At 42.4% G+C, this 13,148-nt stretch overlaps 1 protein-coding gene across 2 annotated transcripts in view; it reads right to left on the bottom strand.

The window, feature by feature from the left end:
* The window catches only part of golm2 (golgi membrane protein 2), a 37,957-nt gene that overhangs the window by 12,181 nt on the left and 12,628 nt on the right, over nucleotides 1-13,148 (bottom strand). For both annotated transcript variants that reach the window (XM_084307837.1, XM_084307838.1), the window contains exons 2-4: nucleotides 2,872-2,926; nucleotides 1,259-1,361; nucleotides 566-656 (exon numbers count right to left, since the gene is read on the bottom strand). In XM_084307837.1, coding sequence (XP_084163963.1) covers nucleotides 566-656; nucleotides 1,259-1,361; nucleotides 2,872-2,926 — 249 coding nt within the window. The remainder of the gene's footprint in view (nucleotides 1-565; nucleotides 657-1,258; nucleotides 1,362-2,871; nucleotides 2,927-13,148) is intronic.

The raw sequence follows: 13,148 nt of genomic DNA, 5'->3' as shown, positions 1-13,148 counted from the left end.
GCTTAGACCGCTGCGCCACCCAGCCGCCCCAACAATTATTATTATAATATATATAGAGGACAAAGAAGAGGAGAATAACATATTAACGGTATATAATGAGGAAAAGGAAACAAGCAGTCATACTAACAGTAGATGTAACACTGATGCACAGGAGTAACTTAATGTGATGGTGATTTATGATGAAATTAAATGAGATTTTAATTGTTTTTTTGAATATGGATAAGGAGGTTGTTGACCTCAATGATGAATTTAGAGTGTTCCAGAGTTTAGGACCTCTAAAGCTAATGTTGAATTGATGGGTTCAAGTTTTGTGTTATTTGTACATTACAGTGAAATGCTTGGTTCTGCATGAGCCTCCTGAGATTGTGCTTCATACAGTAAAAAAGTAAAAAGAATTAAGACCAAACACTACAAAATATACAATATACAAAACTAAAGTACAAAATGCAAAAATGAGGTAGAGATGTAGTGCACATATTTTAGTAATAAGTAGATAAAACATGGTGTAGTGTTAGAAGCAGCAGAGAGAGAGATCAGGTTTTTCTTAATGGAACTGAACACCAACCTGTCGTAGCTTTGATGCTTCGTCCTCCAGGGCCTTCTTTGTTTCCTCGTACTCCTCTTTCAGTTGTGCGATCTGACGCCCACACTGTAAACTACAGACATTGCAAAGTGAAATTCAAGGACTTTCAGGTACTTTCCTAAGCACTCTTTCATTTAAAAAAGGCATTTAAAGGGGATACACTTCACTTTTAAATGCAGTTTTTTTTTATAGAAAGAAAATCGGATCCAATATTTATGGCTTAAAACCAATTTCCGACAATTAGTTACACTTTAGATAAAAAACAATTTTATTTCTTGATTCAGAACAATTTGATCATGGATGAACAAAACGTTCAATGCGAATGGTTGATTTGAATTTCAATGACTTTTTAAGCAGTGTTTAAAAAAAATCTGTTTTCAAGGAATTCCAGGCCTTGACTTTTTTTTATCAAGCACTTTAAGCACTTCAAGGACCTTGTGCGAACCCCGACTACAGCCACACACGGCCTCAAGTGAGCAACACGACCACAGTCTACACAGATGCTCTCGAGAGACGAGGCACACGGAACTTCCGTGTGGCAATAAAAGAAACTTGAACTTGAATAGCATGCAAGAGGAACGTCGCCCTGCGGTCCTTTAAATCAAAACAACAACAGAACCAGCCCTGCGGGTCACCGTGTGCCCCCCGGAGAGGGTGGCGCTCGGTTTGCCCTACCTCTCGTACTCCAGCCTTCGCTCCAGGGTGGTGGTGTTTTTCTTCACCTCCCTCGTCTGCTCCTCCTGTTTCATGAACTCCTGCTTCAACTCCTTCAGCTGCTCTGTTCACAGCAAAACAAACATGTTTTTGGGAGGGGGGGGGGGTTACTTCTTGTGGACAAATAACTGGAATTCTTTGTGGGGTGAAACTTCCATTCTCTAGTCATATTCTCTTTTTTTTTTTATCTACTTTTTTTCTCCTCCTTTTTTCTGAGATTTTTTTCTCTCCATCCCAATTGACCTCTCGTGCCAATTCTCCCTCCCGTCCTGATCGTTGCTCGCATATGCCCCCCACTGGCCGGTTGTAGGGAGGCAGCACGTCACATATTTTCACCTGCCAGCGTGGACTCTCATTTGGCGAGGAGTAACGTGTAGGAGGCTCACACTGCCCCCGCCATTTTTCCTGACTTTGCTGTGCAGGCGCCCCGACCGACCTGTAGGAGTCGCTGTTCACAACGACCAGACTACCACCCTTCGACTTCCCACCCGCTAACTCTGCCAATTGAGTTAGTATGACAGCCGGCCCAAGCCGGAGGCAATGCCGACAGCCGGATTCGAACCCGGTGTCTCTTGCATTGGTGACGAGCGCAATGTCCGCTGCGCCACCCAGCCGCCTCTCTAGTCATATTCTTCAGTCAAATGACTGGTTTACACTGGAGGTTCCCCGTACAGACCCAACTTGGAAAATCAGCTTTTCATTATAGTTCTACTACATGGAGCTCTCGCTGAAGATAAAACTACCTATAAACACAGGGGAAGTTTAGAGGCTTACTTAAGTTACTTGTCTGTAACCATCAGGTAGATTTCCAAAAGAACCCAGAGCGGAGTGTGTGGGGGTAAAAGGACAGATACGCCCTCTCTCCGATGTGCTAATTGCTCTCACACTGCTCTTGGCACAACGCCCCACCAAACGGCTGGTTTCGCACCAGTCAATGCAACGCGTCATATTACAGGGGCAGAGCGTTTAAACTCAAACTGAATAATGATATCGTAGCCCATTTAATCAGGGTGAGACTTTCAATAATATTTCCCAAAATTGCCATTAAATACAGGATAGTGTGTGTGAAGGCTAGACAACTAAGAGTATGCCAGTCAATAACGTCCTTGAACGTTAAGCTTTCTTCCAACATGGCTGCCTGTAACCATTGGAAACAACTGTTGAAAGAAAATGCCTAGTTTCTGTGCAGTGGTACAGTAGGATGTTGGGAGAGCATTACTGTTCCACTGTGACCCGTTTACAAGATCCAGTAATAAGACACAGAATTATAAATTTTTGTTGATCTATTTCTCGCATATAAAGACATAAAAAAAAAAACGTTGTTCTGCTGCATATAGCAACCGTTGTTTCTTCCAACATGGGAGGAGACATGGCCGTTCTAAACATCCAGCGAAGCTTTTGAAAGTGGTTGCCCTGGCGTTGGCCCGACTGCAGGGCGCACACAGAATAACTTAAAATGTTCTTTTGAAAATAAGATTCCCAAAACGCAAGCCTAGACTGGGTGCAATTTTTTACACTACACTTGTGTACTTTTCTAAATCTACCTGTATGCGAGCCGGTCTATTGTCACTTACCTTTCAGCCTCTGGATCTCTGTCATCTGGGCTGTGATCTCAACCTGCAGCTTCACCTGGAGAGGACAGAGAGAAGAAGATATTCCCCCTCATTGGTCACTAAAAATCAGTCTAGAGACGGCTCATAAGATACTGTACGCAAGGGAAGGGGGGGGGGGGCAGAGAATACTGCTTTTTACGTATGAAGAAACCAGGGCTTGACATTAACTTTGGACAAGTGGCTCAGATATTTTACTTGTCCGAAAGCTAAACTTACTTGTCCGAAATGTACTTGTGAAAATAAAGGCCCATTAAAAAATAAATAGAACAGACAAGAGATTGACAATTATTATGATTTAATAAGTTAAACACAGTGGGCTAGATCCACAAAGAATGGATTGCACGGAGCAAGTTGCACCCTACTTAAGATTCATTATGAATTGAAAATGGGGGACCCTGATGTAAACAAGACGAACGTCTTTCTCTGGTCTGCGTCCCCTTAATTAACAATTGTGTGTATTGAGCCGTACTGTATTGTACCCATTCTGCAATCGGTTAATAAAATGTTCCTTCAATCATTCACCGTGCAGATTGATTGAATGAAAAATGTATTAACAGATTGCAGAATGGGTACAATACAGTACGGCTCAATACACACAATTGTTAATTAAGGGGATGCAGACCAGAGAAAGACTTTCGTCTCGTTTACATCAGGGTCCCCCATTTTCAATTCATAATGAATTTTAAGTAAGGGTGCAACTTGCTCCGTGCAATCCATTCTTTGTGGATCTAGCCCAGTGTGTGTGCATGTGTGTGTGTGGTATATACTGTATGATCAGTCCTCCAGCTCATCTTCACTCCCCATCAGCACCATCTTCCTCATCTCCCCTCTCTGTAGACTCTGGTCTACGCCTATAGTTGTATAGTTGTTATTGCCATAAAAAACACCATTCAAATAAATAATTGTATTTTTATTTGAAATAATTTCTTAACAATAGGCACATTAGATCAACGGGTAACAACAAAACAACCAAAACAATAACAATATTGTAACACCTTTCTTTTTTTCTGTTTCTGATTTTTCCTCAGATTTTTAATTTTTTTGTCTCCCCGTCCCAATTAGTCGTTGTGCCAATCCCCCCTCCCTCCCCTACCTGGCGCTGTATGCATGTTCTCCTACGAGTCGGTACAAGGGCGTCCCGAGTCGATCGCACGCTTCCTCCGAGACGTGCGCCGACAGCCAGTGACGTATTTTCACTTGGCAGCGAGGGCTCTCATTGGTGAAGCGTAACGCGTGGGAGGGCACGCTATCTCCACCAAGTCCTGCCCCGCTGAGCAAGCGCAAGCTTTCCCACCCCCTAATACTGCCAATTGTATTAGTGTGAACGGCCAGCCGGCAGCCAAGCTGGTGACAACGCTGGGAGCTGGATTCGAACAAGCGAACCCAGTGTCTCCCAGCATTGGTGACGAACGCAATCTCCGCTACGCCACCTGACCGCCCCCTGTAATTTTTTTTTTTTTTTTTTTTTTTTTTTTTTTTTTTTTAATAAACTTAAATTTATATGGCAAACAACACTTACACAAAAATGGAACCCATAATACAACATTGTTAAACAGACATAAATAATAAAGTACAAAAAATATAATACAATTGTAATACCCAAAAAAATAAAAAATAAAATCTGAAAATGCTAACTAAGTCAAAAGTGTGTGACATGGGTTCAGAGACCCTCCTTGAACTTCTTTCCTCCTTTACCCTTCGCCCTCTTGTGATGCATTTGGTTCTTCCTCTGTGATGTCGTTTTCGTTCCCCTTGTAATCCTCCCACTTTCCCCATCTTTCTCCAAATTGCTCTTCCTGTAACCTCAGCATGTGTTATCCTCTCCATATCCTGTATCTCCTCCACTATTCCTACCCATTGTGCTATTGTCGGTGGGTCTTCTTTGTACCACAGTCTTGTTATTGCTTTTCTGGCCACTATCAACATTATCTTTATTAAATATTTGTCCCCCCCCTTGTATTCCCTCGTGTGTCAGGTCTCCTAAGTAAAGCACCAGTCCTGTTTGTGGTAACCCGTATCCTAATATTCTGATCATTGCCTCCCCTATCTCCTCCCAATACCCCTTCAGCTTCTGACATCCCCAGAATATGTGTGTGTGATTTGCCCCCTCCTTCCCACACATCCTCCAGCATGCTCTTTGTGTTGGTGCATATTTTCCCTTCAGCTCTGGGGTTATAAAGAATCCGATTATGTTTTTCCATCCAAACTCTTTCCATATCCTCGATCCTGTTGTTGAATGTTGCACCTCGCATATGTTCCCCCATTCCTTCCCTGTTATTTCTATCTCTAGTTCTCTCTCCCATTTCTCCCTTATATAATCGGTCGTGTGTCCCTTGCTGGTCATTATAGCCCGGTACAGTGGTAACACCTTTCTTATATTATTGTCAGAGTAATACTGTGTGTAATGTTATCCCCTTCAAATATCGCAGCATATTTCCGAGTGCTCCCTTGATTGAGGATGGCCAGTATCGCGGGAACTTTTATTAAACATTCTGATATTTTCGCGGGTCTCGTCACTGTCAACTACTACGTGAGCACTCAGAAGACGCTCGCCGTTTGTCTGGGACACGTAATATTGACATACAGAGATTGAGAGTTTCCAGTGTGACACTGTGAGACAGGCACTTTCTGATCAGATGGAATAACGTTACTATTCGTTTGGGGAATATATATATATATATTTATTTTTACTTGTTCGGTTGGACAAGTTCAATTGTATTATGCTTGTCCGACATTTTTTTTTACTTGTCCCGGACAATAGGACAAACCTTAATGTCAAGCCCTGAATAAACGATCCATGGCAGGACAGAACCGGCACGTCTGGTTTTTCTACTTGTACTCTTCGGTGGTATCTTTGCTGTGATCAAGAATGCCCTTGCCGGAATCTGTTGAACGTACATTTCAGAATAAAAAAGTGCTGCACCTTTATTCCTTGAGGATTTTTTTTTTTACTTTCTTTTATTTTGTGTCATAATGAACATCACATTGCATCGATCATACAGTATATATTTGATTCATATAGTCAATGACATTTGTTACTCAGGCTCTTCCATCTTATTCAATTTGTTTTCAAAGTATTCAGCATAATCAAAATAAGCAGTATAATGCGAGTACGCCTCATAAACAACCCAGGGGGGGGGGGGGGGGGGGGGGCGATTATTACATTTTTTAAGGACATACAGTAGGATAAGAAACGAAAAAATAAATAGAAAAATAAATGTACCCTTTACTCGCCAATGACTTAACACGTCATTCTCCGCCATGCGTAATCTGCCAATGACGCCGTAACACGTCTTTGAGATCAATATTTCATATTTTCGTCATGGTATTCACATTTCACCCACGGAGTCTTGGCTGGTGTTGTAGGACTCCGCTCAACTCTGCAATACCGCCACCTCGTGGCCGATCGACGAGTTGCCAAAACCGGAAGTGGCCGGAAGTGCTTAGTCCGTCCCCTATTCCGTCCGGCCACTCGTTATCGCTCCCGAGACTCAAGCCAGACACCGTGGATAACGATCCGTTGCCATAACTCAACGATTGGACGTATATTAGTATTATACAAACCGGAACTGGATCACCTAGATCAACATCCCATAATAGCGATCTTTTTGCTCCCCCCTCATCACCCAACACTACGAGGAGACTGGGGTGAGTTTCAGCGTTTTTCTTTACCATTTTCGATACAAACTGCTCTGATCAATATATCACCCATACTACATGAATCATTTAACGTCGGTCATTGACTTATAAAACAACCCCCCCCCCCCCCCCCCCCCCCCCCTCCGGTCACCAGCAGATGACCAGTCATGACGTTTAGGATCATGTACAGTCGACATTTTTAATATAACGTTGATCGTATCAAACTGCATTTGATCATCTAATATATGCATTTATGGCTATATCTCACGCTCTATGAAATACAGCAGAAAACGATAAAAACATATTTATACTCTGGACGGTATTTTAGTATTAATGTGTGAATGAAAAAGTAAAACGTTCCTACATCCTGAACGATAGATAATTGATGTTGAATGGGCCATAGTAATGTCAATTTAGCAATACAATTTAAAAAGTTATAGCCCTGCAAAGAAGGTGAACATCTCCAAAGACAAATAGAGCTGGCAGAGGACGGTTTAGGATGAATCAAAGTGGTGGCGGAGAATGGGTTAACAAAAGGAAAGATTTTTTTTTAACAAAACAAAAACAAAAAAAAAGGGAGGGAGGAGGGTCAGACTCATGCTAGTGTGTATCCAGGTACAAGGTTACAAGTGACCATCTCTGCATAAACATATCTTTTTTCAGTTGCAATTGTGCAGTCATTTCTTCCATTGTATACACCTGTCTCAATCTCTTGGTCCATTGTTTGATTGTCGGTGGTTGATTTTGTAACCATGCCATAGTTATCATTTTCCTTGCTATTAACAGTATCACTCAAGTTTCAAGTTTCAAGTTTCTTTAATAGTTGTCATACAGAAGTACAGAATACTTTCATACAAAATGCTTCTTACTGTTACGCTCCAGAGACTGTGCTAGACAAGATAGTATCAAATAACATAGTATAGCATGTAATTTAGAAGAAGAAAATGAGGTCACAGTGTTCGGTATAGACATATGTACAATGTTCTGAGTTACCATATAATATACAATACTATGCAGTGTACTAATGTACAGTACTATATAGTGCAAAGCAGAAATGGGATGAGGTACAATTTACAGTAAGGTGTACGAGTTGTAGTGCAATCCTTCATCAATAAAGTGTGTGGAGTGGGTGCTACAGTGTGTTTGTTTAAAGTGAGTGTGTGCGTGTGGATGTGTGTGCTATGTGCGTTTGGTGGTTGTTGTTGTGTAGTGTTCATTGTTCGTTTAGCAGCCTGATGGCCTGGGGATAGAAGCTTCTTCTGAGTCTTTCTGTGCTCGCCTTGAGACTCCGGTATCGCTTGCCTGACCGCAGCAGTTCAAAGAGGCAGTTGTTCGGGTGACTGGAGTCTTTAATGATTCTCTTAGCCTTGCCCTTGCAACGCTTGTTGTAAATGTTCTGGAGGGTGGGGAGCCCCCCTCCAATTGTGCGTTCGGCTGAACGTGTCACTCTTTGTAGTCTGCTTCGGTCTTGTGCAGTGCTATTCCCAAACCAGGAGGTGATGTTGCCGGTCAAGATGCTCTCTATTGTACATGAGTAGAAGTTCTTAAGGATCTTCTGACTGACTTGGAACTTCCTTAGGCGCCTGAGGAAGTAGAGGCGTTGTCGTGCCTTCTTCACAACACTGTCAATGTGTGTGGTCCATGTCAAGTCCTCGGATATGTAGGCTCCGAGGTACTTAAAGCTGTTGACTCTCTCAACCGGTGCCCCGTCGATGCTGAGGGGGCTGTAGTCCTTGACCCCCGACCTCCTGAAGTCCACAATCATCTCCTTTGTTTTGCTGACGTTCAGGGAGAGGCTGTTTTCCTGGCACCATCCCGCCAGGACCTTGACCTCTTCCAGGTAGGCCCTCTCGTCGTTGGCAGAGATCAGGCCCACCACCACTGTGTCGTCAGCAAATTTGATGATTGTATTGCTACTCCGCTGAGCCACACAGTCGTGTGTGTACAGGGAGTAGAGGAGGGGACTCAGAACACAGCCCTGGGGGGCCCCTATGTTGAGGGTGATGGATGAGGAGGTGCAGTTGCCTGCTCTCACCACCTGGGGTCTGCCAGTCAGGAAGTCCAAGACCCACTGGCAGAGGTCATAGTTCAAGCCCAGGTCCCTGAGCTTGGTTATGAGTATGGAGGGGACTATGGTATTGAATGCCGAGCTGTAGTCGATGAATAGCATTCTCACATAGTTCCCCTGCCTCTTGTCCAGGTGTGATGCTGCTGTGTGCAGCACATGGGCTATGGCGTCCTCCGTGGACCTGTTGGGGCGGTATGCAAATTGCAGGGGGTCCATGTTGATGGGGAGGGAGGAGCAGATGTAGCCCTTTACTAGCTTCTCAAAGCACTTCATGGCTATGGAGGTGAGAGCTACAGGGCGGTAGTCGTTGAGGCAAGCAGGCTTGGATTTTTTGGGTACAGGGATAATAGTGGACTTCTTCAGGCAGGTGGGGATGACAGCCTGTTCTAAGGACAGGTTAAATATGTCAGTGAATACTGGGGCCAGTTGGTCGGCACAGACTTTTAGGACGCGGCCGGGGATGCCGTCCGGACCTGCTGCCTTCCTGATATTCACTTTTTTAAAGGTCCGCCTCACCTCATGCTCTGTTACCCTGAACACTGCGCCTCCATCAGCAGCCGACCCCCCCCCCCCCCATTGCCGTGGCTTGTGAGCTGGTGTTGTTATTACCAGCATCAAACCTCGCATAGAAGGTATTGAGGTCATTTGCTAAGGAGATGTCACTGTTCAGTTTGAGGGAGGCGCCTTTGTAGTCTGTCATCGTTTTGAGCCCCTGCCACATAGCTCTAGAGTCAGCTTGTTCAAACTGGAGTTCAATTTTATCCCTGTAGCGCCGTTTGGCCTCTGACACTGTCCTCCTTACGTTGTATCGCGCCACCTTGTGGTCATTCATGTTGCCTGCCACTAGGCCGTCGTTGTATGCTTTGGTGCGCTCTCTCAGAGCTTCACGGACGGATTTGTCTACCCAGGGTTTTTGATTTGGGTAAACTCTCATTTTGGTAGTGGGGATTGTTTCTTCCACCACAGTACAAACATAGTCCAGCACTGTCTCCGTGTAGACATTAATGTTATCTGTGTCGCGCAACACATTCCAGTCTGTGCAGTCAAACGCAGACTGGAGCGTCTCCTCTGACGTCAAATCCCATTTCTGCACCTCTCGCGAGACTACAGGAGTACTTTTGATTCTCTGTTTGTACATTGGTGAAAGAAAGATGGACGCGTGATCTGATTTACCAAAGCCACTATCAGAATGAGCCTTGTAGCCACCTTTAAATTGCGTGTAACAGTGATCTAGGATGTTACCGCCTCTGGTGTTGCAAGTCACATGCTGATAGAAGTCAGGTAATACCTTTCTCAGATTGGCGCTATTGAAATCACCCAGCACTAAAATGGCGGCGTTAACGTTCGCCTCTTGTATTCTATTTACCTCGTCGTGGAGTCTGGAGAGCGCGACGTTGTTGCTGGCTTGCGGTGGAATATACACTCCTACAAGGATGATCGCCGTTAACTCCCTCGGGAGGAAGAAAGGACGACACTTGATGGTTATATATTCCAGGTCTGGGCAGCAGTGGTTGGATAATTCCTTCACGTTAGTTGGATCGCTCCAATTGTTGTTAAACATGAAGGCAATACCTCCTCCACGTTGTTTACCGGACTCTGCTGTACGATCCTTGCGGTGGATAAAGAAGTGTTCGGCTGGTTGGATTGCATGTATGGATTGCATCAAGATGTATAACGTATCTCCATAGTATGTGCCTTTCGGTATACATCCCAAGATATAGTACGATGGATTCAGAGGTAAATCAAGATCTAGAATGGTTTTAATCTCATTTTTGATATTCACCCAAATTGTCTGCACCCTTGGACAGTCCCAGAAAATATGTGTATGATCTCCGATCATTCCACATCCTCTCCAACATGACCTTCCAGTGAAACTCCTTCCACATTGGGCTATTTGTGATTTTATGATTGCTTGAATGGCTGTCCTCCCATTCTTCATTTTCTATGATCACATTAACTTCCAACTCCCATTTTTCTTTAATATAGGCGGTGTCTCCTGGATCATCTAGTTGTAAAATATTGGATATCTGCTTTCTTTCCATCAAGTTTTTTTTCTATTGTGTTAATAAAGTACCGCTCCACGTTTGTTGGCGGTCTCTTAATTGCTTCAGTTCCCACTCACTGTGAGTCATTACATTAATGTCCTTGAGGAAATTAATAAACAAAGATCATCTGCACTGATAAATGTTAGTGAGAGGGACAGTTTCCCTCTAGTAATAGATGTAGTACAACACCATAGCATAGACACACTAGTAGTAATAGATTAAGTACAACACCATAGCATAGACACACTAGTAGTAATAGATTAAGTACAACACCATAGACACACACTAGCAATAGATTAAGTACAACACCATAGACACACTAGTAATAGATGAAGTACAACACCATAGACACTAGTAATAGATGAAGTACAACACCATAGACACTAGTAATAGATGAAGTACAACACCATAGACACATTAGTAATATATGAAGTACAACACCATAGAGACACACTAGTAATAGATTAAGTACAACACCATAGACACACACTAGTAATAGATTAAGTACAACACCATAGATTAGACACACACTAGTAATAGATTAAGTACAACACCATAGACACACACTAGTAATAGATGAAGTACAACACCATATACGCACACTAGTAATAGATGAAGTACAACACCATAGACACACACTAGTAATAGATGAAGTACAACACCATAGACACACACTAGTAATAGATTAAGTACACCACCATAGACACACACTAGTAATAGATGAAGTACAACACCATAGACGCACACTAGTAATATAGATGAAGTACAACACCATAGAGACACACTAGTAATAGATGAAGTACAACACCATAGACACACACTAGTAATAGATTAAGTACAACACCATAGACACTAGTAATAGATGAAGTACAACACCATAGACACACACTAGTAATAGATTAAGTACAACACCATAGACACACACTAGTAATAGATGAAGTACAACACCATAGACACACACTAGTAATAGATTAAGTACAACACCATAGACACACACTAGTAATAGATTAAGTACAACACCATAGACACTAGTAATAGATGAAGTACAACACAATAGACACACACTAGTAATAGATGAAGTACAACACCATAGACACACACTAGTAATAGATTAAGTACAACAACATCATAGACACTAGTAATAGATGAAGTACAACACCATAGACACACACTAGTAATAGATGAAGTACAACACCATAGACACACACTAGTAATATAGATGAAGTACAACACCATAGAGACACAGTAGTAATGGATTAAGTACAACACCATAGACACACACTAGTAATAGATTAAGTACAACACCATAGACACACACTAGCAATAGATTAAGTACAACACCATAGATTAGACACACACTAGTAATAGATTAAGTACAACACCATAGATTAGACACACTAGTAATAGATTAAGTACAACACCATAGACACACACTAGTAATAGATGAAGTACAACACCATAGACACACACTAGTAATAGATTAAGTACAACACCATAGATTAGACACACACTAGTAATAGATTAAGTACAACACCATAGACACACACTAGTAATAGATGAAGTACAACACCATAGACACACACTAGTAATAGATTAAGTACAACACCATAGACACACACTAGTAATAGATTAAGTACAACACCATAGACACACACTAGTAATAGATTAAGTACAACACCATAGATTAGACACACACTAGTAATAGATTAAGTACAACACCATAGACACACACTAGTAATAGATGAAGTACAACACCATAGACACACACTAGTAATAGATTAAGTACAACACCACCCACAACCACACTGTTTAATGGCTAACAGAAGAGCAAACATCTCATTCTCACTAATTCAGGTAGACTACTGGTAAGTCAATGTCATATTTAAAAAAAATGATACCCATTAAAAACATCTGTAGCACAGATCTTCATGGTAAAAATAAAAGGAGACTAGAGCCAAAAGATGACAGATAATCTTCTGGAAATACAGAAAACCGACGCATGAACAACATAAAGTCCTTATTTTTCTGGGAAAAGCTTCAGAAATACCTGAGAAATTGCTCTCGATGAGTCAACAGAAACAAAATCTAAATCAAATCACACAGGCCTGGAATCCCTGGGAAGAATCAAGGGCTTTAATCAAATCCATGCAGGAGGGTGGGTGGGTGGGGTGGGGGAGCAAGAGAGAGAGATTAATGAGCTAGAATCTACCGAGAGTGGAGATGGTAATTACAGCATCAAAGTCAGCCATTGATTAACCTTGTCCAAAGGTTAACCTAGTCACTTTCGCTCAGAAACTCCAGGTAGGCTAAAATACACTAAAACGTCAGAATTAATATTTCCATGGTTGGGGACAGTCCACTCAATGAATAATTCTCTCAAAAAGTCAAACCAGAGAACACATAAAGGGGCAGTTCAGCCAACATTTCAAAAACACATTCTTCCTCGTATCCGTCTGTCTGCCCAGATAGTTTTTTTAATGTGATTT

This window comes from Notolepis coatsorum (assembly GCF_963971535.1).
Source record: "Notolepis coatsorum genome assembly, chromosome: 2".
NCBI lineage: Eukaryota > Metazoa > Chordata > Actinopteri > Aulopiformes > Paralepididae > Notolepis > Notolepis coatsorum.
This window is presented reverse-complemented; position numbering and strand designations above follow the sequence as displayed.